This window comes from Anoplopoma fimbria, chromosome 20 (genome assembly GCF_027596085.1).
Source record: "Anoplopoma fimbria isolate UVic2021 breed Golden Eagle Sablefish chromosome 20, Afim_UVic_2022, whole genome shotgun sequence".
In the NCBI taxonomy this organism is placed as follows: Eukaryota; Metazoa; Chordata; class Actinopteri; order Perciformes; family Anoplopomatidae; genus Anoplopoma; species Anoplopoma fimbria.
Genome location: NC_072468.1, coordinates 14520517 through 14547655, shown reverse-complemented (window position 1 = coordinate 14547655; position 27139 = coordinate 14520517). Strand labels below are relative to the sequence as shown.

Sequence of the window (27139 nt, the reverse complement as noted above, 5' to 3'; positions counted from 1 at the left end):
GTCTGTGACCATTCTTGACTGGCCCAGCCAGAGCCCTGACCTAAACCCAATTGAGCATCTCTGGAGAGACCTGAAAATGGCTGTCCACCAACGTTCACCATCCAACCTGACAGAACTGGAGAGGATCTGCAAGGAAGAATGGCAGAGGATCCCCAAATCCAGGTGTGAGAAACTTGTTGCATCATTCCCAAGAAGACTCATGGCTGTACTAGCTCAAAGGGTGCTTCTACTCAATACTGAGCAAAGGGTCTGAATACTTATGACCATGTGATATTTCAGTTTTGTTTTTTTATAAATTTGCAAAAAGTTCTACATTTCTGTTTTTTTCTGTCAAGATGGGTTGCTGAGTGTACATTAATGAGAAAAAAAATGAACTTTTTCGATTTTAGCAAATGGCTGCAATGAAACAAAGGGTGAAAAATTTAAAGGGGTCTGAATACTTTCCGTACCCACTGTATATCATGAACAAATCTCATGCACAGACCTTCCCAGTAAAAAGTACCGTCCTAAATTGTGTGTATATCAATGGCTGCTAGATCTTCTTCCTCTGTGCGAGAGAGCTCCTTTTCGTTCTCCACAAACCATTCAAACACACGAGTTACACGGTTGCACTGGGTCACATGTTCCTTCGTTACCATGAACACACTCACAGAACTTTAATTTGACTCAATCCCACACACACCATCCTGCTGCACAAATACTCACCAGAGCCCCAAATGTGGATTAATCCTCCTTTCTGAGTAATGTTTGTTACAAACCACAGTAACCAGCTGCGTTCGGAAATGACTAAAGACACGTTTAAAAAAAGGGCTCAAAGCTTTACATCTTCAGTAGGAACCAATGGGTTCTGAGAGACAGGGTAGAGATCTCAGAACATTCCGACAAACAGACGAACACATTGTTGGTTCAGGTCTTTTCATTGGATTTGTTGATAATATGAAACTAAACAATAACAACAGCCAAAGCTCACAGTTGAGCCGGGATTTTGGGGGCTCTACTGGATACAGTAAGAAATCAGGGAGTGTTTCTTTCCCATTGTAGTAAATAAAAAACAAGTTAAAACAGTAATAAGTTAAATTTAAAACATGTAACAATGTAACCAACAGGCTTCAATGGAAACTGAAACAAAAGAGCAATTGTAAAGAGAGCAAAGATGTCACAGCAAAATAAAGGGGATATCCACGCCGATGGCTTGAAGGATCTACACAGATAATCCATATGCAATGGGTAATGGGTTGAAGGATAATCCTTTGAACTCTATAGGTTTCCACACATCAGCTGTATACTCTCACAAGGCATCAATGTATTATATAGCAGGACATACTGCGAGTGTAAAATGTCCTCAGCTATCCTATGCAACATGCTCATCATATACTATTCCTTCACTGGTTAGAAGCAAAGCTGGAAGAAAAAACTGAACCTTAAATGTCTATGATGCATCCATCAAATGTCTATGTCTATAGTTCAAATCTCTTAGAAAGGTTCAGGAGGTGAAAGAGGAAAAAAGTTGAAGCTTTTTCAGGACTGAATCAAAATAACACACAACCTCCACAAGGCATCTCTACGTCACAGCCTAGCACAAGTCAGTGAACTACTGATGAATACATAATGTAGCTGATAATAAATAAGAGGAGGTGGGTGGTCCTAGATGGTCCTGGATGGTCCTGGATGGTACTGAGGGAACGGGGCGGACGAGAGGAGGAGGCGGGTCAGATACTGGAGGTCGTGGAGCCCAGCTTCATCTGGCTGGCTCTGCTCTCAACAATGTAACTGGGTCTGACATCTCTGTGTTGTGACATCCTGACATGCAGCACCACTGGCCCCGCCTCCAGGAAGCTGCTGTCCAGTGACCAAAGCTTATCCTGCTTCATTCATTCAAGTGTCTAAGAGTCTTAATGCTCCTCAAGATCACAGCAGCAGATCATCAGCTGTCCATGCTGCAACATTCTGACAGCACAGGAAAAAGACAGAGGTCATATCATTCTTAACTCACTCATTCATGTTCCGCAGGCTGCAAATTCTCCACAGGACGAGCTCTTAAGATTTTCTTTTCATTCATTATAAGTGAGGTGTTCTAGCCAGAAACCAACTGCAAACACTAAAAGATATGTTTGTGTTTTTGCTGCCAGGCTGGAATATAAAATCACCTGGGTCACATGGTGTGAATGTCACCCAGGAATCCTGTGTCCTGTTCCTCATATTCAGTCTACCATCATTGAAATAAAATGGCTGGACAAAATATTAGAAGCAACTAACTGAATGCTGGTAAGAAACCCTCATTGACCTTTTAACAATCCTGGCATTTGTCCCGAAATGTTGGTCAACTTCACACAAATTTGAAAAAAACAACAACTCAAGCGCTCAATAGATTTTGTATCCTGGTCTTATTCCACTTAGAACTGATCATATTCCACCTAGACCTAAACTACCCAGACCTGGTCCTGTTCTACCAAGACCTGGTCTTATTCTACCTAGATCTGGACCTATTCTATCTGGACATGGTCTTATTCTACCCAGACCTGGTCTTATTCTACCCTGAGGATACCTTAAGGGGTACGATAAAAGCAAAACAGTTGTTGCAATTTGTGTGAGGTCAAGACACATATTACTGGACTACAGGGGTTTGTGCTATTTTAGAGAGGTTACTGTAGGTGTGCCTTCACCATATACATTGATGACCATATGAACAGTTTAGCTGTATGCACTGAGCTGCTAACCTGCTTAGAGCAGGCCAGTTTGGCAAAGGCGGTCAGTCTTGTTTGCAGAGACTGTAGTGTGCTGTATGTTTTGCAATGGCAACCCATCTACTGTTACTCTACTGTATGTTGATCCTTTTTGGCTCAAATAGCCTAAATTGTCATCTCAGGCTTGGCTTAATGATATAATCCATTCATTAAAGAAAACAAGCGCAAATGGGGGGCTTCAAAACCTTTCACTAACCCAGAAAGGCTGAGGAAACTCATGAAAAAGAGTATTTTTCAGATCTGAAGTGAGAAGTGAAACACTACTCCTGGCATCTCTGAACTTATTAGCCACACCACGAACCCTCCCTCAACATATCACTGAACCTTTGGTTGATAAATTCAAGGCACTTTTTTGAGTGTTTGTACCGAACTTAATTACCCCACCCGCCCAGACTTTATTGGCTAAATGAACAGCAACAGGCTCTTTGAGAAGTTTCAGTTGGGTTTAAGGGCAGGTCATTGAACTGAGAGTAGCTGACTGAGGCCAAAGATTTGTTTAATTGCTGTTGATACAGCTAACCACTTGATTATAATTCAAATCTAATACCAATTAAGTGGTTAATTTCATATTGGATAACAAATTACAGATGTTGCAGATCTTGTTGTCTATGCTAGCATCTGTTGTGCAGTTAAATTGTACTATTAACGCATTGCGATAATTCCTGTGTAACGTTGTTACCAGCCCCAGTCATTTGATTTCAGGTCTGGTGTTTTGGACGGAGATTTTTCTAAAACCTTGCTAAAACGCTCGTCTGGATGGAGATGTTTTTTGTTTTAAACGCTGTTTAATAATGAAACGTAGTAGTGTGCATGTAGCCCTAGGGTTTTCTGTCCTCTGTAGAAATGAGGCGTCATCTTTAACAACAAGACTGTGGCTTCCTGTTCCTTCTGTCACATCCCTAAAACTTTTTTATCTGCAAAGAAGAACATGTAAACTCTCTTCCATGCTCTTATTACATCCCGGTTAGATTACTGTGACTGTTTATATTCCTCTCTGAGTCAATGTAACCTGTTCAGGCAGACACAAGATCCAACTAAAGAATGCACAGAAGCATCCCTACATTGGTTATCTGTACATTTAAGGTTAGATATTAATATTTGATGATGAAATGATCACTTTTAAGGAACGCATGGGGTTAACCCCTATCTAGGACTGTGACCTGCTATTCCCAAAAGAGCCTTAGATCCTCGGGTGGGGGTCTGTTAGTAGTTCCTAGATCGAGTCTAAAACCAGAGGAGACCGGCTGTTTGGAGTCAGGACCCCTCAACTCTGGAGATCAGGCAGGCCAGCTCTGTTTTTCATTTAAAGCTCTCTTAATAAGGCATAATTTCAGAAGAGCATTCTCTTGAACTGTTTTTATTGTGTCTTAGCACAATTATTGTTATATTTAGTATTACTTGATTTTATGCTTTTTTGCAATGTTCTTATTTACTCAATGTTTTCCATGTTAAGGATTCTTAGAAGAATGAATCTTATTATTCATAATTTTTTTTCATCAACATTTAAATTAGGAAATGTCCTTTAGTTTAGGAGGACTGCTGGTGTTAATTTAAAACAAAATGTAGGAAGAAGAAATGGATTCTAGTCCTACTGTTGAGGAGGCTGATGAAATCCAACCTCTGGCTGACAGATAATCCAACCTCTTCCCTTTTGAGTACACATACTAGTTTTCATGTTCATACCATTGAGCCCCTCTGCGTCCTGGACATCCAAGAATGGGGCAGGTCCCCAGATCCGGACGGTCCCGTCGTCGGAGGCGCTGGCCAGCAGTCCTGGCAGGACGGGGTTCCAGCTCACACAGTTAACTGTGCGGGTATGACCAGTCAGCTCTGCGATGGGCAGCTCACTGCGACGGTGCCAAATGTAAACTTTGTGATCTGACAGGAGACAGGACACTTCATCAGCTGCTAGCAATTCATTGGCGTAGACTTAAATGGCAACTTCAACAATTATAGACATGACATGTTCACTCAAAATATGAATAATGTTTCCCCAGACTGCACGCAGCTGAATGTACACAGGGGTAGCTCTGTGATGAATGTGTAAATGTTTTTCATCTGTCTGTCTGAGTCCACAACAAAGAGCAGCTGAGCTGAGCTTTCTACTAAACATTATGTTGTCTTGCCTTCACTGCCACTTGCAATGAAGTCTTCATTGTGTCCTCCGAAGCAGGAGTGTATGGTGTAGAAGCCCTGGGTCACCCCTTGGTACTTCCTCACCAGCACCCGGTCCTGCAGGTCCCAGAGGTGCACTCCCTACACAAAAAGCATTTATGGAGAGACACATTTCAAAATCAAGCCTGACCTGAAATCATATTGTAGTAACCAGCTGGAGTTCAAGTGAAAGGGAAGTATATTGTTGTGTGAATGTGGGGAAGTAACTAGCTGCTCACCTGAGTTGCAACATTGAGCAGAGCTAACCTTCCATTTTTGGAAACAGTGAAAGACATGATGGGGTGGTCCTCCTGCACTCTGGAATGATACAACATGGGTCTTAAAACCACATCACCCACAGGCAAAGCAAATACTGCGGTACAGACAGCTGAAAAAATACGTGGGTCACAAATAAAGCGTATTGCTTGCACAACGCTAAGTTCCCAAATCCAATGCGACCCATTCAATTAACCACTTCTGTGTTTATTCGAGATACTGTATGTAACACTGACTCACTCTTTAGCTGGTGCCCCTGTCCTTTCCCCTGGCTAAGGTATGTTAGGTGGTTGTTCTGTGACACTGTGGTTTCATTCAACCTAAATTGTAATTCTGTGAAAGCAAATTACTACAAATGAAGTATTTTTTTTGTCTTCTGATAAAAATCACGTTGATGAAAAACACTGCCACTTAGCTCGAAGCTACAAAGCTTGCTAAGGCTAACTAGCTTGTCTAAGAAGCTATACTATATGCTATTCTGCACATAAAGGCTTCAGTGTATATGTATATTTTGGAAGCAAGCAAATAAATTAATCTGCCATGGCAACAGCGGCGCATAAAGATGCAGCTGGTAGCTCCCACAGACTTTGCTACAACATATGATTAAAATACACTCATCAATATCAGAAAAGAAAGTACAAGGATTGGATCTTGAGACGACTGGCCATCAAAATGCCATCGTAAGCGTGTGATCGTCCCAGGAAGAGGGGGAAGAGAGACGGGATAAGGACTAAACAGCTTGGACTTGAGGTAAGTCCACTACCCAGCCTGCTCCTATCTAATGTGGGTCGCTGGAAAATAACATTTATGAAATAAGTCTCAGGCTCTCAGACTGTTGTGCCCTCATTTTTACAGAAACCTGGCTTCATCATAACATCCATACATTGAAAATGACTATCGCCCTGGGGCACTGCATTCTGATGAAGTGCTTTGAGAAACTGGTTCTCTAGCTAATCAAAAACCACCATCGAGCCAGCCTGGACCCTAGCCAGTTTGCATACAGAGCCAACAGCTCCACAGAGGATACTGTCTCCACTGCTCTCCACTCAGCCATCACTCATTCTCAAGATAACAACACTACATGAGAAGGCCTTCAACACAACCTTCCCCATGAAACTGAATGGTAAACTTAGCACTTTGCTTGAGTACCTCACTCTGCAACTGGTTATTAGACTTCTTCACAAACAGACCCCAGGCAGTTCTGATGGCTGCCACACCTCCTCCCCTCTAGTGTTGAACACTGGAGCCCCCAAGGGCTGCGTGTTCAGCCCCCTCCTGTTCACTGAACACCCAGGACTGCTACCTGAAACATGAGGAGAACTCTGTTGTGAAGTTTGCAGATGACACTCCCATCATTGGCATGATTACAAACAACAATGAGACTTCATATAGAGAGGAATCTACAACCTTGCAGTAGTGCTCAGAGAACAATCTACTGCTTAACGTAATTAAAAATAAGAAGCTGGTTGTTGATGTTAGAAAAAGGAAGGTGAAGACACACACCCCTGTCTACTACATCAATGGAGGTCAGGTGGAGTAAGTTAACAGGTTTAAGTTCTTAGGAGTCAGCATCACAAACAACCTGACATGGTCCTCACACATCTCCATCCTGGTGAAGAAAGCTCATAAATAGCAGTTTTTCTTTTTGCCTTAGAAAAAAACGTTATTGTTAACTTTTACAGAGGAGCAGTAGAAAGCATCCTGACTGGAAACATTACAAACTAGCCTTTGATGATTTGATTGATTTTCTAGATTTTGAAATATACATACTGGGACCTAGTTTATTTACAATTTACATATAATCTGTGTTGAAATGTTATTTATACAAAATGTTTTTTGTATGCAGAAGACATCATTATATCAATATCTGAGTGCCTCAAAACGAGTGCGATTAAGGAACTGCAATCAGCTTTTAGTTTTGTTCAGAGGAATCTGAATTGAGACTTTTTTTTATAGAGGATGATCCTTCTTTAAAGATGAACTTAATTACAACTTTTAAAACCACATAGAGAAACAAATGCTGTTTTTCATTTGGTGCAAGGAAAAATAATTTAAGCAATGTCTTAGACTGTCATACCTTATTAAGATTTGTCTCTAAAGTTAGGTTTTCTGCACACATCATTGCAGTTTGTATGAGAAAGTTGGTTTGTCCGTTTTATGCAACAGTAGAACTGAACATTGGTACATCTTTCTTTAAAAGGCTGTATGCCATGAACTGCTTCCTCATCTATCTTCTCTACTGACCACTAGAACTATATGTCGCTGCAATCATTGGTCATGCAGACAAACTGTGTACACTTCAAACTAGATTATGTTATAAGCAAGATTTATACTACAGGATTAAGGACTATTTGAACACTGAATGCACATATCCTGTTACTGAGATATATGTCAATTGACACGGCTTTTCTTCTGGAAGTGTGTGAGTGAGCTCTGTGCACTTTCAATTAGTTCTATGTTGCTTCTGGGGTGACATTAATCAGGCCATGGAGTTGGAGGCATACCATTCTCCCACATTAAGATCTGAGGTGGAGGAAAGGGACAATTTGTTGTGTCGTGTTCGGTCATTGTGGCTGTATTGGGTCAGAGTTTTTAGCACAAGAAGACGAAAAGAAAGACAAACTGAGTGACGCCTTTCCTCATGTTTGAACACTACTACTACTACTACTACTACTACTATGAATGACCTTCTAATAGCTTCAGACAAAGGACTTGTCTCTGTACTTGTATTGTTAGACCTTAGTGCTGCGTTCAACACCATTGACCATCAAATCTTATTAGAGAGATTGGAGCATCTAATAGGCATTAAAGGAACCGCACTTAGCTTGTTTAAGTCAAATTTATCAGACCGATCTCAGTTTGTATATGTAAACAATGAAACCTCGATGAAAACCAGAGTCAGTCACAAAGTTCCACAAGGGTCTGTTCTTGGACTGATTTCATTCACCTTATATATGCTTCCTTTAGGGAATATTATCGGAAAACACTTGCAAACTTTCATTGTTATGCAAAGATTATATTTATTGATCAAGCCAGACGAAATCAACCAGTTTGCTAAACTTCAAGCAGGTATTAAGGACGTAAAAACCTGGATGACTTGCAACTTCTTGATGTTAAACTCAGACAAAACTGAAGTTATTCTACTAGGCCCAGATCACCTTCGAAAAAAATTATCTAACGTTATGGTTTCTCTAGATGGCAATGCTCTGGCATCCAGCACTACCGTTAAGAACCTCAGAGTTATCTTTGATCAGGATCTGTCTTTTAACTCTTATATAAAACAGATCTCAAGGACAGCCTTTTTTCACCTACGACACATTTCAAAAATCCGGCACATCCTGTCTTAAAGTGATGCAGAAAAACTAGTTCATGCATTTGTTACCTCGAGACTAGATTACTGCAATTCGTTATTATCAGGCTGCTCTGATAAGTCTCTTAAATCTTTTGTATTCTGTTAAATCAAGAATAGAATTTAAAATTCTTATCCTCACCTACAAAGCTCTAACTGGCCAGGCACCGTCTTATCTTAAGGAACTTATAGTTCCATATTACCCAACTAGAGAGCTGCGCTCAATCAATGCAGGGTTACTTGTGGTTCATAGAGTATATAAAAGTAGGATGGGGGCCAGAGCCTTCAGTTATCAAGCTCCTCTTCTATGGAACCAGGTTCCAGTTTCAGTCCCGGGGCCACTACACCACTGTGCAGCCCGGGTCCCTGGACAGAGGATGTTGCATGTGTTCAGATTGTAAAGCCCTCTGAGGCAAATTTGTAATTTGTGATTTTGGGCTATACAAAATAAATTAATAATTACTACTACTACTATTCTGGCAACACCACTGTGTAAAGGTAATGCCAGAATACTGCTCGATATCCAACCAAGTACCTGGGGTGCTGAACTTTTGATCCATTCGCGTTTGCTATATTTTTCAGAAGCTGCACAATTTTGCAGAAGAAACCAAATTTGTGAATGTTTTGTATAAAAAAGGGACAAAATGTTTTGTTAGGAAGTTAGCATTTTTGGTAATCTGTTGATTCAATTTGATTCTTGGTGCCGCAATTCAATTCAGAATCAATAATGATTCAATAAATAGAAAAGAGGGCACTAGTTTCCGCCTCTTAATCCTATGCAGTTCACTGGTTGCAGAGAAACATGTTTTCTATGCTGGAAACAACTGCTGAGATGGTCTGGGACAAACAATACTATAGACTCTATTTGTCAAAATAGTCCATTAGTGGAAACTACTTGCACACGAGGAACAGAAATTCTAGAGTATGCGTAAAGTTGTTGTAGCTGTAGCAGCCCTGCAGTCGACTTAACCCGGTTACCAAAGCTCAATGGACAACCACTTCGGTCAGACTTCATCCTGACATTTCAAATGAAGCCTGGTATATCTGTGGACACACTTTAAACATTTACTTTACGACGGCATCAACCGAATGTGTCGATGAGCAGAAGGAAACAAAAAACGACTGTAAGTCAGGTCCTACTCCACACAGCGTTCAGGAAGCCTCCCACTGCAGATTCAGACCGAGCCAAAGCAGCTGCATGTGTAACACCACACTATGGTCAAAGTGCTTGAGCCCAATACAATGTGCCCTCACGTGTGCATTATAGTCAGTCTGTTGTGCCTGCCCTGTACAAATGAGTAAAAGCTGTAGTTCAGGAATTATCAACAGCCTTACGATGGAGCATTTCATTTATACCGCAGATATTTATCATTTTTTAATGACAATATGCTATTAATTGAGTGCCTTAACTGTCACTGGAAAAATGATGGCCAATGAGTCCTTGGTGAATGTTTACATTTTTAAAACAAATGGAAAAAATGTATTCATAACTATTATTAGTAATTATGTTTTCCCTGCTAAACCAAAAACATATCTAACCTTAACCCCAAAACCGAGGTACTTACCGAACCCTGAACTTAATGGTCTGTTCCACCTCTACCTGTATCTCCATCTCATTAAAAAGTAAGAGGCTCTACCTCATGGTGCAACCACACACTACAGCAAATCTACACATTTTCTGACAGCAACACCAGACGTCCCCTGTCTTCGGCATTGACAGTTAACATATTTTGAATCAGTTAATTTTAATGTTAATTGATAAATGATTAACATCCCTAGCAAGGGTCAAGTTATTTCTTTATTCCAGTTTTGTTAAGTTGTCTAGTGTGTTGATTGCTTGCCGGCTCCTTTTCTGGTGCTCTACTCTGCCTTTTTAGTACACATATGATACGTGTCTGTTTTTTTATGTGCATGTGCCATGAAAACAAATGTCAAGTATGATAAGCTTTCTGTGTGGATGAAATGACACAAGCCAAATGGGTTGGCAATCACTGCTTCATACCGTCATCCCTGTCTGGCTTTAGAGGCTGGAGTAAAATCCAAAATGAAGGTTTGGTTACATTATGGACAGACACCTACAAAGAGCAGGTACAGAGGGTGTTGGGATTCATCCTACCAGTCATGGTGGTGACTTACATGTTTCTGTCGGTCAAGTCCTCAAAGTTGTATCCACGAATGCGTTGGTGGGTGTCGGATGCAAGGACGGTCCGGCTGTCACTCAGACACCACAGGCACTGCACCCGAACTCCTTCCCATGAGTCCAGCAGGTTTCCATCCAAGTCCTGGGAGTCAGTAGGAAACATAATGGATTCAGAAACACCATCAGCATCAGACTGCGACAGGGAAATCCCAGATCATTCCATATTTGATTTGCTGTCAATATCTTCTTTTTTTATTGGAAAACAGTCAGTTTGTCAGTACTTGAAAACTGAAAACTAAAGACATTATCAGGTCCAACACTCAATTAATTATTGTGAGTGAATGAGTAGGGAACAGCAGTCAAGTGGATGTCCAGGTACTCTTCATTTGAACTTTCACAACCCTAGCAATCCACATTCTACCCCTCTCCCTTGCCAATTCAAACTGGGGACACTGAATAAATGGCCATAAAGCAACATTAATGGTTGCAATTATTAATATAATATTTCAAAAATCAAAGAAAAGAAACAGTTTCATTTTTTTTCATAAACCTGCCTTCTCTGTTCTTGAAAAACAGAAAAAACTGAACTATTAGAGAACTATTTTACAAAAACTGCTTTACTTTGGAAGGACCTTCACAGATTATAATTTTATCTACAATTATCTATCCTTCTGTCACTTTATTGAAATTCTGATTTAAATGAATATTATCTCAGGCTTAAGCCTTCCAAAATCCTGCAAAGGATAAGCTCTCCAAGGATGCTAGACAACACTTACAATTACTGTCAATTATTATCAATTTATCTGCAACAGGACACAGGACCTCTGAAGTAGTGCTGCTCTACACATGACAATTACACCTGCTTAACTTTGCTTAAAGATACTCTTAGTTGCTTTATACAAAGGGTGAGGAACTTTAAGTCAGAGTTGGTCAAACTCATTAATGAAACTTTGGAAACTATTTTTAAATACCAGCCAAGACGAGACCTAGATCATACTGGTACACTCCAGTGTTTGAAATATCAGAATGTCATTTCAATTACATATTCAAGGTTCCTCTTGTGAAAAATCAAGCTGTATTTAAACACTGAAATCATCCTTACGAGGCAAGCTGTTGGCTTCTGTGCTTCACGCCATCAACAAATGTTTACTTCCCAAATCAAAGTGTAGGATGTAAATGCCCCGTTTAAGATCTGGACATGCTCAGAGTCTGTGGGCTCTGTGCTGTGAAAGATACTCACACACTGGTAGAACTGGCCTCTCTGTCCACCGGTGACGAAGCGCTTACCATCTGGATTCCATGCCACGCTGGTCAGGCTATCCTCATGAGACTGACTCATCTTTGTCCGTAACTCCCCCGTCTACACAACAGAACGGAGAGAGGATGATGACTGAAAAGATCTGACAACACACACTCAACACTACAATGCACTGATTTTCAGGTTTTTTTCATATGACCCTCTTAACTGCCTGAAAACACATTACCTTTTAGCGTGTTTTCCCATCAGAGTCTAATGGGTTTGGAAAAGACTAAATGCAATGAGAATGCAGTATGCATTCATTTATTCACAGGGTCCATGTGCCTTGAACATGAAAGTGAGCAAATTTGGTAAGGCACTGAGCCCAGCTTGTTTGAAGCTGCACTACTATGGACGTTTTTATTGGTTTATATTACTTGTAATCCACAGAAGGCAATACAGAAATGTGTACCATATTCCACAGATATTTCGCTATCTATAAACCTTATTTACCTATTTATTTATTAAGTAAAAAAAGTCATAATATAGCATGTCGAAAAAAGTCATATAAAAGTCATACTTTAGCATGTCGAAAAAAGTCATAAAAAAGTCATAATTAGCCTGTCGAAAAAAGTCATACAAAAGTCATAATATAGCATGTCAAAAAAGTCATACAAAAAGTCATAGTCATCGTATAGCATTATGTCAGACTCCGTAGTGTTCTCTGGCCCTCTCCCTAACCTGACCAATGATGAGATGTATAGCCGCATGTCATCATTCCACCGCTGGCTGTCAAGGTGGTGTCCTGCAAACAATGTGGGCTTCGTAGATAATTGGCAGACTTTCTGGGGAAAACCTGGTCTGATTAGGAGAGACGGCATTCACTTTGAATGGAGCGGATATCATATCTAGAAATCTGACCCAGTTTACTAGTGGACCTAGTCCATGACCCAGAGTTCAGACCAGGAAGCAGAAGCAGAGTTGCAGTCTTTCACACTTCTCTGCGCTTCCATTAGAGCAGTCACCCACCCAAAACCCTATAGAGACTGTGTCTGCCCCAAGGCCACTTCAATTATTTAAAGTCAACAGAAGAGGAGTTATACAAAATAACCTAGTAAAAGTTAAGGCAACCAATGCAACAGTGCAACAAAACAGGAGAATTAAATGTGGACTCTTAAATATCAGATCTCTGTCATCTAAGGGTGTACTTGTAAATGATTTAATATCAGATAATCATATTGATTTATTTTGTCTTACTGAAACCTGGCTGTGTCATGAAGAGTATGTTAACCTAAATGAATCAACTCCTCCAAGTCATATTAATACTCATATTCCTCGAGGCACAGGCCGAGGAGGTGGAGTAGCAGCCATCTTTGACTAAAGCCTATTAATAAACCCAAACCTAAATTAAATTATAACTCATTTGAAAGCCTTGTTCTTAGTCTTTCAAACCCAAGCGGGAAAGCATTAAAGTCAACTCTATTTGTTATAGTGTACCGTGCACAACGTGCGTATTCTGAATTCCGATCTGAATTTTCAGAGTTCTTATCAAGTTTAGTCCTCAAAACAGATAGTTATTATTGTAGGGGATTTTAATATTCATGTGGATGTGGATAATGATAGCCTTAGTACTGCGCATTAAAGGAACCGCACTTAGCTGGTTTAAGTCGTATTTATCAGACCGATCTCAGTTTGTATATGTAAACAATGAAACCTCGATGAAAACCAAGGTCAGTCATGGAGTTCCACAAGGGTCTGTTCTTGGACCAATTTTATTCACCTTATACAGTGGGGCAAAAAAGTATTTAGTCAGCCACCAATTGTGCAAGTTCTCCCACTTAAAAAGATGAGAGACGCCTGTAATTTTCATCATAGGTACACTTCAACTATGAGAGACAGAATGGGGGGAAAGAATCCAGGAAATCACATTGTAGGATTTTTAATGAATTAATTGGTAAATTCCTCGGTAAAATAAGTATTTGGTCACCTACAAACAAGCAAGATTTCTGGCTCTCACAGACCTGTAACTTCTTCTTTAAGAGGCTCCTCTGTCCTCCACTTGTTACCTGTATTAATGGCACCTGTTTGAACTTGTTATCAGTATAAAAGACACCTGTCCACAACCTCAAACAGTCACACTCCAAACTCCACTATGGCCAAGACCAAAGAGCTGTCAAAGGACACCAGAAACAAAATTGTAGACCTGCACCAGGCTGGGAAGACTGAATCTGCAATAGGTAAGCAGCTTGGTGTGAAGAAATCAACTGTGGGAGCAATTATTAGAAAATGGAAGACATACAAGACCACTGATAATCTCCCTCGATCTGGGGCTCCACGCAAGATCTCACCCCGTGGGGCCAAAATGATCACAAGAACGGTGAACAAAAATCCCAGAACCACACGGGGGACCTAGTGAATGACCTGCAGAGAGCTGGGACCAAAGTAAGAAAGGCTACCATCAGTAACACACTACGCCGCCAGGGACTCAAATCCTGCAGTGCCAGACGTGTCCCCCTGCTTAAGCCAGTACATGTCCAGGCTCGTCTGAAGTTTGCTAGAGAGCATTTGGATGATCCAGAAGAGGATTGGGAGAATGTCATATGGTCAGATGAAACCAAAATAGAACTTTTTGGTAAAAACTCAACTCGTCGTGTTTGGAGGAGAAAGAATGCCGAGTTGCATCCAAAGAACACCATACCTACTGTGAAGCATGGGGGTGGAAACATCATGCTTTGGGGCTGTTTTTCTGCAAGGGGACCAGGACGACTGATCCGTGTAAAGGAAAGAATGAATGGGGCCATGTATCGTGAGATTTTGAGTGAAAACCTCCTTCCATCAGCAAGGGCATTGAAGATGAAACGTGGCTGGGTCTTTCAGCATGACAATGATCCCAAACACACCGCCCGGGCAACGAAGGAGTGGCTTCGTAAGAAGCATTTCAAGGTCCTGGAGTGGCCTAGCCAGTCTCCAGATCTCAACCCCATAGAAAATCTGTGGAGGGAGTTGAAAGTCTGTGTTGCCCAGCGACAGCCCCAAAACATCACTGCTCTAGAGGAGATCTGCATGGAGGAATGGGCCAAAATACCAGCAACAGTGTGTGAAAAGCTTGTGAAGACTTACAGAAAACGTTTGACCTCTGTCATTGCCAACAAAGGGTATATAACAAAGTATTGAGATTAACTTTTGTTATTGACCAAATACTTATTTTCCACCATAATTTGCAAATATATTCTTTAAAAATCAGACAATGTGATTTTCAGGAATTTTTTTTTCTCATTTTGTCTCTCATAGTTTAGGTATACATATGATGAAAATGACAGGCCTCTCTCATCTTTTTAAGTGGGAGAACTTGCACAATTGGTGGCTGACTAAATACTTTTTTGCCCCACTGTATATGCTTCCTTTAGGGAATATTATCAGAAAACACTCAATAAACTTTTATTGTTGTGCAGATGACACCCAGTTATATCTATCGATTAAGCCAGACGAAACTAACCAGTTCTCTAAACTTCAAGCATGTCTTACGGACATAAAAACCTGGATGACCTGCAACTTCTTGATGTTAAACTCCGACAAAACTGAAGTTATTCTACTAGGCCCAGATCACCTTCGACATCAATTATCTAACGATATAGTTTCTCTAGATGGCATTGCTCTGGCATCCAGCACTACCGTTAAGAACCTCAGAGTTATCTTTGATCAGGATCTGTCTTTTAACTCTTATATGAAACAGATCTCAAGGACAGCCTTTTTTTTTTTATTTACGTAACATTTCGAAAATCAGGCAAATCCTGTCTCAAAGCGATGCAGAAAAACTAGTTAATGTATTTGTTACCTCTAGACTAGATTACTGTAACTCCTTATTATCAGGCTGCTCTAATAAGTCTCTTAAATCTCTACAGTTGATCCAGAATGCTTAGTTCTAACAAAAACTAAGAAAAGAGATCATATTACTCCAGTATTAGCTTCTCTGCACTGGCTCCCTGAGATGAGATGGGATGTATGTATATATATATACATACATACATACATACATACATATATATATATACACATATACATATATATACATATACATATATACATATCCATCCATCTTCCGTAACCGCTTATCCAGTTAAGGGTCGCGAAGGCAGGGTTCACCCTGGACAGGTCGCCAGCCTATCACAGGGCTGACATATATAGACAGACAACCACTCATGCTCACATTCACACCTACGGGCAATTTCAGAGTCATCAATTAACCTAACCTGCATGTCTTTGGACTGTGGGAGGAAGCCGGAGAACCCGGAGAGAACCCACGCTGACACGGGGAGAACATGCAAACTCCACACAGAAGGTTGTCTGGCCCGGGAATTGAACCCGGGCCCCTCTTGCTGTGAGGCGACAGTGCTATCTCATCTCATCTCAAGGTGACCACTACACCACCGTGCAGCTTATATACATATACATAAACATACAGTGGGTACGGAAAGTATTCAGACCCCTTTAAATTTTTCACTCTTTGTTTCATTGCAGCCATTTGCTAAAATCGAAAAAGTTCATTTTTTTTTCGCATTAATGTACACTCAGCAACCCATCTTGACAGAAAAAAACAGAAATGTAGAAATTTTTGCAAATTTATTAAAAAAGAAAAACTGAAATATCACATGGTCATAAGTATTCAGACCCTTTGCTCAGTATTGAGTAGAAGCACCCTTTTGAGCTAGTACAGCCATGAGTCTTCTTGGGAATGATGCAACAAGTTTCTCACACCTGGATTTGGGGATCCTCTGCCATTCTTCCTTGCAGATCCTCTCCAGTTCTGTCAGGTTGGATGGTGAACGTTGGTGGACAGCCATTTTCAGGTCTCTCCAGAGATGCTCAATTGGGTTTAGGTCAGGGCTCTGGCTGGGCCAGTCAAGAATGGTCACAGACTTGTTCCGAAGCCACTCCTTTGTTATTTTAGCTGTGTGCTTCGGGTCATTGTCTTGTTGGAAGGTGAACCTCCCAGTCTGAGGTCCTGAGCACTCTGGAGGAGGTTTTCTTCCAGGATATCTCTGTACTTGGCCGCATTCATCTTTCCTTCAATTGCAACCAGTCGTCCTGTCCCTGCAGCTGAAAAACACCCCCATAGCATGATGCTGCCACCACCATGTTTCACTGTTGGGATTGTATTGGGCAGGTGATGAGCAGTGCCTGGTTTTCTCCACACACCGCTTAGAATTAACGCCAAAAAGTTCAATCTTGGTCTCATCAGACCAGAGAATCTTATTTCTCATAGTTTGGGAGTCCTCCATGTGTTTTTTGGCAAACTCTATGCGGGCTTTCATATGTCTTGCACTGAGGAGAGGCTTCCGTCGGGCCACTCTGCCATAAAGCCCCGACTGGTGGAGGGCTGCAGTGATAGTTGACTTTGTGGAACTTTCTCCCATCTCCCTACTGCATCTCTGGAGCTCAGCCACAGTGATCTTTGGGTTCTTCTTTACCTCTCTCACCAAGGCTCTTCTCCCACGATTGCTCAGTTTGGCTGGATGGCCAGGTCTAGGAAGAGTTCTGGTCATCCCATACTTCTTCCATTTAAGGATTATGGAGGCCACTGTGCTCTTAGGAACCTTGAGTGCTGCAGAAATTCTTTTGTAACCTTGGCCAGATCTGTGCCTTGCCACAATTCTGTCTCTGAGCTCCTTGGGCAGTTCCTTCGACCTCATGATTCTCATTTGTTCTGACATGCACTGTGAGCTGTAAGGTCTTATATAGACAGGTGTGTGCCTTTCCTAATCAAGTCCAATCAGTTTAATTAAACACAGCTGGACTCCAATGAAGGAGTAGAACCATCTCAAGGAGGATCAGAAGAAATGGACAGCATGTGAGTTAAATATGAGTGTCACAGCAAAGGGTCTGAATACTTATGACCATGTGATATTTCAGTTTTTCTTTTTTAATAAATTTGCAAAAATTTCTACATTTCTGTTTTTTCTGTCAAGATGGGTTGCTGAGTGTACATTAATGTGAAAAAAAAAATGAACTTTTAACCTATATTATTGTCATGTAAAATTGAAATGTATTTACAGAATAAATTAAGCAAATTTGCTAATGTATTTATGTGGATATGACTTAATAAATAAATAGGTAAATAAGGTTTATAGATAGCAAAATATCTGTGGAATATGGTACACATTTCTGTATTGCCTTCTGTGGATTACAAGTAATATATTAGTTAGTCAAGCCGTAAGAAAGGACAGTCAAGATAGAGGCAGTGAAAGAGATATTCATCCGAGACTGTCTTTTTGTTGTATTCACAGAATAAAAACTTATCTGGCAACTGAATAAAATTGTGATCATTCAGTGTGTAACATGAGAGATGTTGTACCTGTATATTCCACAGCCACAGCTCAGAGCAGTCATCAGGACCGCAGGCTATCAGGTAGGCATCATCAGGGCTCCATGCCAGGTAGGAAACACCATAAGCGTGACCCTCCAGAGTCTTCATCAACTTCAGCTGCTGGGTTTCCTGTCGACCAATAGACAAACCAGTCAATGATCTGGAGCTAGTGTTGATATCCAGATTAAACAAATTTCAAGGACTGCCTTTTTTCACCTACGTAACATTTTGAAAATCAGGCAAATCCTGTCCTCTTCTTACTTCTAGACTAGATTACTGTACTTCTTTATTATCAGGCTGCTCTAATAAGTCTCTTAAATCTCTCCAGTTGATCCAGCTGCAGCATGTGTACTAATAAAAACTCTTATTAAATTAATCATTTATGTCATATACATTGAATGTTTTGTAACTGTGATGTTCACATGACATCTATTGCATTCTGTCCATCCTGGGAGAAGGATCCCTCCTCTGTTACTCTCCCATAGGTTTCTTCATTTTTTCTCCCTGTTAAAAGGTATTTTTTAGGGGAGTTTTTCCTGTGCTGATGTGATGGTCTAAGGACAGAGGATGTTGTATGTGTACAGATTGGAAAAGGTATACAAAATAAATTGAAATTAATTTAATTGAATTATTTCAACTCTCGCCTGCCACCTAGTTTATCATATTCTGAAGTGACACTGACGATAAGTAAATTATTTATTACCGCGTCCACATGCCACACAATGACTGTGGTGTCTTTGGATCCGGTTGCCAGTTTGGTGCCATTGTTGGAGAACTTGCAAAACCAGACCTCATTGCAGTGTTCCGTGAGAATCTGCTGAGTGTAGCAGGGGAACTGTTTCCTTAAGATTATGAACACACAGAGGCAGAGGCAAAGCTTCATAATGCTGCTGAAACACAACAGCATGATGAGATACATTGATTTGCCAAAATTCTTACATGACTGGCTATGATGTAGTTTGAAATGACATATTTATCATCATGACTACCCTCATTGGCAATGACCAGACAGGAAAATAATTCTATGGGCCATACTGCATAAAGTAGTAGTGTCTCACACTAGTAAATGATAAACATTAGAACTGGATTTTTCAATCATCCTGGTATGTGTGGGTACTTACCGGCTACAGGCATGGTCCAGCAGCAGAGACACAGAGTCTAGTCCGCTGTCCAGCTTGGTGTTGTGGTAGAGGCAGCGCTCCCTCTGCAGCTCAACCGCCTGTTTCAGCAGAGTCTGCAAGCGGCGAGGAGGCAGCATCACCGACGGAGGCAGGTATGCTGCACGCACACACAGAAAGATTCTAATTGGTTCTGAACATATATTGACCAACTTCATTAAAAAAGATCCCAGTATGAAATCAACCAGAACGATTTCACACACACTGAGCAGCTTTCATACTTATTTAAGCTGGTGCTCCTGCCTCTCCAAGCTGAATGCAGGAGAACAAACATGGGGGTCACTCAGAGACCATCGTGTGGCTGTTTTTCATACTTGTTTATAATATGTCTCTGTTCTCCCCTGCACACTTCTGCGACCTAGAGCTGCCCATAACACCATTCTCCGTTTTATATCACAGAAATATTTACGTGTATTTTCGGAGAAGCAGAATTCCAGCCAGCTGTCAAAACTGCACATCTGCAACAAACAATTACTGGTCTGTGCAAAGACAATATTTTTCTTTTGTTTCATACAATCTGGTAAAAGAAGAATGATGATGATTTTTGAAGTTTCGTAAATGACCGCATGATGTTTTAAAATTGCCTTAATATTTCATGAAAAGATCATTATGGCCAATATTCACATACTGCTGAATGTTCTTATTTGCACAGGTTGAGATTAAATACTTGTAGGAAGCAGCTGCTGTATATCAGAATAGACAGGACACATACTACAGATGAGAACTACCCACTGCTGTACCGCTGTACATGGAAATGACAGTACAAAGTGAACACTTTGTACAAAAGAATAAGTCAGACTGCACTCACTCTGCAGCTTGTCCAGCAGCTTAGTTCGAGATGCCGTCCCTTTGCCTTCCCACTCTGCTTTGGTTCGCAGGTCCTCTGCATGACTGCACATCAGGTACCTTCACAATACGTGATGACATTTTCTCAGCTGCGTTGAGACACACTCACACCTGCTTACGCAAACCACAACTTATATGATCGAGGCTCCTCCTTCACATAACAACATGAGAAACAAGCAGGAAAATGCCACTGTCACTTTGTTTTTATAGTTATTGTTGCAAATACTGCCTATGACAAGAAAAAAGCCATCTGTGTCTCTTACAAGTATATATTTGGATGGCGTGAAAAGAAGCACATCTTAGGTCATTTTCAGTTCTATGATCTTCACTGCATTAGAGTGAGGACAACTTGCCAAAGGTACACCTAATATTACACATGAAGCCCTACTGGCTTTCAATTTAATTTAATTTATTTTGTACAGCCCAAAATCCCAAATTTGCCTCAGAGGGCTTTACAATATGTACACATCTGTATGTGTACATATTGTAAAGCCCTCTGAGGCAAATGGGAAGGTCCTGCAGGGCCTCCAGGACCTTCCCATTATTATTATGGGATTTGATCCCTTGCCGATTAATCCCATAGAAAATCTGTGGAGGGAGCTGAAGCTTCGAGTTGCCAAGCGACAGCCTCGAAACCTTAAAGATTTGAAGAGGATATGCAAAGAGGAGTGGACCAAAATCCCTCCTGAGATGTGCGCAAACCTGGTGACCAACTACAGGAAGCGCCTGACCTCTGTGCTTGCCAACAACGGTTTCTCCACCAAGTACTGAGTCATGTTTTGATAGGGGATCAAATACTTATATCACTCAATCAAATGCAAATCAATTTATAACTTTTATATGATGTGATTTTCTGGATTTTGTTTATATTCTGTCTCTCACTGTTAAAATAAACCTACCATTACAATTATAGTGGATGTGGATGTGAGTGTGAATGGTTGTCTGTCTCTCTATCTGTCAGCCCTGTGATAGTCTGGAGACCTGTCCAGGGTGAACCCTGCCTTCACCCAATGACAGCTGGGATCAGCTCCAGCCCCCCCGCGACCCGGATAAGCGGTAACGGATAATGAATGAATGTCCCGGGACCCTCACATCAGCACAGGAAAAACTTCCCTTAAAAAAACCCTCCCTTTAACGGGGAGGGAAAAAAAGGAATAATCCTTTGGGTCAGTTTGGTCCAGAGTTCTATATCTCAGCACGTAGCTATGTTTTGAGCATGTCACACATGCTGTGGACGCTCATAGTCCCCAAAGGATGCCTTATTATTTTACCATTGATTATGGTGACTTCCATAACTCCGCCCTCAGGTCAAATTGTCAACTAAGGCTGACACCCTCTGGTCTGTTGGTCAACTGGTTGAACGATATATTTGTCTGACCAAATTCTCATTGGTCGGACCATCGCTGGTGTGACTTAGACATAAGTTACATGAGGAGAAAAGCGCTTCTTAATCCATTATTTTCAGGGGTGGGAGGGACATGTGTGTGAGAGAGAGTCTCTTCATTTCTTTAATGAAAGGTTACTTGTTTTGCTGCTATTCAACTATATAGGAACACAGTTTGGAACAATTTGCCTTTCTTTTTAGCCTAAATCTGCCCATTACTGTAGACAGGGGGGAAAGAGAGCCCATAGACCTCCACTTCTAGAGTCTCTCAGAGGATGGCGGAAAACGAAGCAGTTCGGAAACGATGACGTTATTGTGAACTTCACAAATAACCAACGAACGAAACGAGTGAGAGACTTGTGTTGACCATATGTATGGACCCATAATCTAGTAAACTCCGTTTAATAACTGTTCATTTTTTAAGTAAATTTGCTGTCTGTGTGGGAGAGATAGAGTTAGACCTGCTGTGTTGTAAATAAGCTTGAAAAATAAAACTTCTAAAAACTTTCGCTGTTTTTAGAACTGTTTGAGTTTATGGAGGAAGATTTCAGAGGAAGTTCTTAAGTATCAAGCACGACCGTTTTTTTAAAATGAAAAAGTAGTGTAATCGTATTATCTATATAGTATCTCGAAAACGATGCTGAAACGCATGTGTGGACGGAGATAGTTTTCATTTGTGGTCTTTCAACCACGTTCAACCTAGACACAGTAGTCAAGAGAGAAGCTGCCAAAATCACTTCTACCATAGCTCCGAGGGATTTGACACATTCTACTGCAACATGGAAAAAGCCAATTTAAATATGAACAACATAATAACAATAGATGTAACAACAATTGTTATATTATTTGTGTACATGAGAACTCTGCTTCCATACACATTCCAGAGTATGTCTCAGCTTCACTGTCTGCTGGTGAACTGACCCGCTCAGAATGTGGATACGCTCAGTGTTGTACTTGAGTGGGGTGAGCTCCGCTCGGAGGACCTGCAGGGCCTCCAGGACCTTCCCATCCTCCAGATACTCCAGATACTTCTGCTGCAGCAGAAGGAACTTCATCCGCTGTACAGGAGGATAATGCAGAGACAAGGCCCAAGTAACAAAAAATTAGTCATCCAGACTGTGTGTTCTGCAACATTTACTCTTATGACATCTGGGCATGGAACCCAATATTCAACTATTTTGGTGTTCGTTCACTGGATAGGCATTGTTTTAAATTTTCAACTGCAACAGCAAGCTGCTGGAGACCTAGACTGTACTGCTGGACACAGGACAACCAGAACCAGGACTGGGCAGGGCAGACTGTCAGACCCCACTGCAGTAAAATGAGGTTTCATGAAAGGACTTTGGTACACTAGGTCTTTCATCCAAAGGGACTGCCAAAATCAACACAAACTGAGAGTTCCTTCCTTGGAGCAGCTTTAAAGTAAGATAAGTAATACTCTTCCTTACTTAGCCCTATTACCTCCAGCTGCCTGAACAGTGCCCACTATCGGTGATATCTGCTATCATTTCATCAACTACATAACTGTGGATTTGAAAAGTTAATTGAATTGAATAGATAATAAATATGTGTAAACTAGATGATAGACAGCAATTCAATAACATACTAAACTTACGTTTGCACATGCACAATTATGCTTAAACCTGTGTTTACCCCGTGTTTATCCATCACCCCATTTCACTCTAACAATGTTTATTTAATAATGTCTTATTTATCCATCTAATTTGAACACACTGGGACTCCATATTACTGTACATTCTTATTGACAATACTGTACATCTGCACAAGATCTGGACAGTACCATATGTTATCCTAACACCAAGGCTGGTGAGATTCATACTTTGGCTCGCACTTTGTGTTTACTTCTCTCCTACTAATTTCATCTCAAACGGTACTGTGCAGACAGAGTGAACAAACTGAAAGCAACACATCCAGAATGAATATCACTGAGATGCTATGTGTCTCAGACCATTGAGTCACAGTACTAGGATGCCTTCAAACCGTTTAATAATTTGCACGGTCTTGACATGCTTGATTTGTTACTGTTCTCCAAGCAGACATAAAGTACTGATTGAAGTCAAGATTGAAGTCAAGTTATGTGTATATGTGGTTGTTCCTGTGGTTGTTTGATGAAACTGCTTGATGGTTTCCCTTTTTTGTTCTTTGGTTCCGACATATATGTTTGAATGCAAGTGCTTAATTCTGGTGGTTCCTTTTTTTTTGGTCCCTTTTTTCAGAGCTGCACATAAAATGTTGATTGGTTGAACAAAGCAAATCTGTTTGTCAGTGTTGTGAGGATTGTTTGGCTTACCACTATAGCACTGGGAGAATGCATCAACGCCTTTAGCTCATTCAGATCACTCTCGGCCTGAATAATGAGAGGAAAAAGGATGATCAACACAAACCAGGTAGGATTCACTAGAGATAAACTGATTATTAGACAAACACTGATTAGCAAAGAATTCAAGTACAGAAACAATCTGTTGTCGGTAAATTTGACTATTAGATATGGATATGCATTTCAAATAACTTGGCACCACCTTGTCCCACTCTCCTTCCATGACATGATTGCGGAACTTGGTGGCAGAGGGGTGCTCCAGCCTGCAGCCCGACTCCTGCATCAGGAGGTCCACCGTCTGACTGTCAACAATGTACACAGCAGGGGAAAAATCAATCAGCATCATCATAATAATAATAACAATAATGACCTGAGACTGCCTCAGCACTCATGATCAATCTTTAATGCAATGACTCGAACTACAAAATGTACAGCTGGTCATGTGACCAAATAACATATGATGGTGTGACAGTAAGCAGGTAAATTCTTCAGCACCGGAACAAATGGTTTGTAACCAGCTATCAAATGTTCACCACAGATTTGCCTGCAAAGAGTTCACGTGCAAAATTTCAGATTCAGTTACAGATTTGACTATAGAAATAGGACTACATACCATCTGTCAGCTGATTATAATAAAAATGCTTACTTTCATATTTGTAACCCTCCTGCTGAAAATACATCTGAGTCACAGACTGAATTTTAGCTCCCTGTTTTGTAATGAATATCTATACGCAGTGCTTAAGAGATGTGGGGAAATGTTTCGTTGATTAATGTATCATTTAACTGACATTGTTATTGATAACTGAACGGTGATTTATCAAGTTTGACATAAGACATTTGAAGAAGTCACGTTGAGCTTCGAAAACTGGCGATTTGTACCAATTTCATGTCAATTTATAGACTAAACAATGAATCAGTTAACCAGAAAAAAGAATCAACAGATTCACTGATAATGATGTGTTCTGCGGACCACGGTCCCAGGCAGAGTTAGGGGAACTTATTGGCTTTGTGGATCATGTATAGGCCGAATTCACCTGCGAGGCCTCCAGATTCATAACAGGTACATCCAGTTGTTTTTATTTAGGTGAGCGTGTTGCGGGTATTCAGACCAGCAGCACACTGCCTGCTGTTGAGAGCGAGGCTGGGTTTGTTTTCCTCTCGGGACTAGAGAGAAGACAACCTGTGAACCAGAGAATTCATCCGACAAAACAGACTCGCCTGTCTGGGGACAGTAGTCCAGCTGGCTCACTTACTTGAGACCTAGGTCGTGTAAATGTTGTCCTATGAGCCGGATGACGTCCTCCTCAGACTGGGACAAACGTTTCTTCTTCTTCACGCCAGAGTTGGCCTCCGCCGCGCTGTTGGTGTTGTTGGATGGAGGCTGAGCCGACACTCCGTTGTTGTTGTTGTTGCTGACAGTGTTTCCATTGTTGGTGCCCGACTGGAGTCCGTTGAAGTGAGCTCCTCCGACGGAGGACGACTCGCTGTTCTGCGCTCCATTTCGGCAGTACTGTTCTGAATCCCGGTCCTGTCCTGCCCCGTTAGCCTGCATGTTAGCACGGTGTAGATTTAACAGATGACAGGCACGACGGGACACTGCGGGTATAACTAAACCACCGGTACTGCCGCTGAGAGGCCCACTGACCCAGATGCAGCCCCGAACTGCCCTGTTCCCCCCTGCGGCCGAGTCTCCGTGTTCGTTTCGCGGTGGTGGCGGCGACGGTTAGCCGTTTTTTGAGAAATTCGGTTGGTTGGGTTTTTCTTTGCCGTCAGGTACCGCCAGAGCCGCGGTATGTTGTTGTCTAGAGCTTGTTATTGTTGCTCTCAGACAGCTGCAGCCTTGTTATAGACATACGCAGTGACGTCAGCGGAAATTCCTTAACGTCTTTTTGAGCGTGCTCCGCATGGGCTGCGTCGTCGTTAGGAGCGCTGTCCTCGATTTTAAGTTCACATTTGAATTTAATTGAAATTGTTTAAATGATAGCCCACTGATATTGTGGTATATTTGGTCATCCCATTATACCAACAAAAAAGGGCTACACACGTGAGGCCCAGTCGCCCACAATATAATGGCTTATTTAATGTTTCAATGCAGTAATAGTTATACAGGACAATATAAATTCGAATGTGAATGATTCATTTGATATGAAGATGAAATCCTTCACACAAGTATTGAGGACGACTTCATTCTCAATGCGGGCTCTTCTGCACAGCCATTGTCTTACACAATGGGCTTTTCTTGACAAATACTTTGAGCTCATTTCATTATGTTGCATTGAGCTGTTATCTCAAATATCAGCACCTTAGCGATGGTGGGAAACTATTTCAAATGTTAAAAAGCCTCAACAGTTTAAATGTACTCAAAACAGTCATTGTGTGTTTAAAAATTATAACTATCCTCACTATGAAAGATGTTCAAATTCACATGCTCTTTGCTCCAGGAAGGGGCCCACTCGGTCAGCTTGGGGGGCCTCACGTGTCTGTGTTACGCTGCTGAATCACATGCCTTTAAAAGTGTAGGCTGCGTGCGTCCCAAACACGATATATCAGTGGAACACTTGCACAGTCCGGGGTCCTTCTACCCAGTATTAGACTGTCCCTTAATACTCTTTGTCGCAGAGTGTCAAAGTTATTTTAAAAAGCCCCCCTGCTCACTTAACTCTGTAAAGTAAGATTGCCTAAACTTTTCCTTTGGGGCCAAATCTCTTGTATTTTAAAAAGTTAAAAAAAAAAGGAAAACAAAGATTACATCTATTGTAAATATACATCCTTATTATTAAAAGGAACTCCAAACGAGCCCCGCCAACGGCCTGTCAACGAATGGGCCGATTATGATATCTTTTTTATTTTTAAAAGATTACAATTATATGTGTACATCCAGATGAGGGAGAGGGTTTCCGACAGGTGAGAGAGAGCCTGGTGTGTTCACAAACATCTTCACCATCAGGTGAGAGAGAGCCCGAGTGTTCCATCTTCACCATCAGGTGTGTATTCACAGACATCTTCACCATCAGGTGATAGAGAGCCCACAGACATCTTCACCATCAGTGTCTTCACCATCAGGTGAGAGAGAGCATCTTCACCATCAGGTGAGAGAGAGCCCGGTGTATTCACAGACATCTTCACCAT

At 41.2% G+C, this 27139-nt stretch overlaps 1 protein-coding gene across 1 annotated transcript; it reads right to left on the bottom strand.

Moving 5' to 3' along the window:
• Nucleotides 1-522: 522 nt before the first annotated feature.
• On the bottom strand, nucleotides 523-25882 carry wdr26a (WD repeat domain 26a). The gene is made up of 14 exons (XM_054622450.1): nucleotides 25264-25882; nucleotides 24213-24312; nucleotides 23984-24040; nucleotides 22594-22730; nucleotides 20251-20348; nucleotides 19386-19542; nucleotides 18968-19106; nucleotides 18253-18393; nucleotides 11904-12023; nucleotides 10660-10805; nucleotides 5138-5216; nucleotides 4871-5000; nucleotides 4428-4622; nucleotides 523-1947 (listed from the first exon to the last, which is right to left on the bottom strand). Exons 1-14 carry the CDS (start codon nucleotides 25560-25562, stop codon nucleotides 1925-1927), a joined length of 1821 nt encoding a protein of 606 aa, XP_054478425.1. The 5' UTR covers nucleotides 25563-25882; the 3' UTR covers nucleotides 523-1924.
• Nucleotides 25883-27139: the final 1257 nt, after the last annotated feature.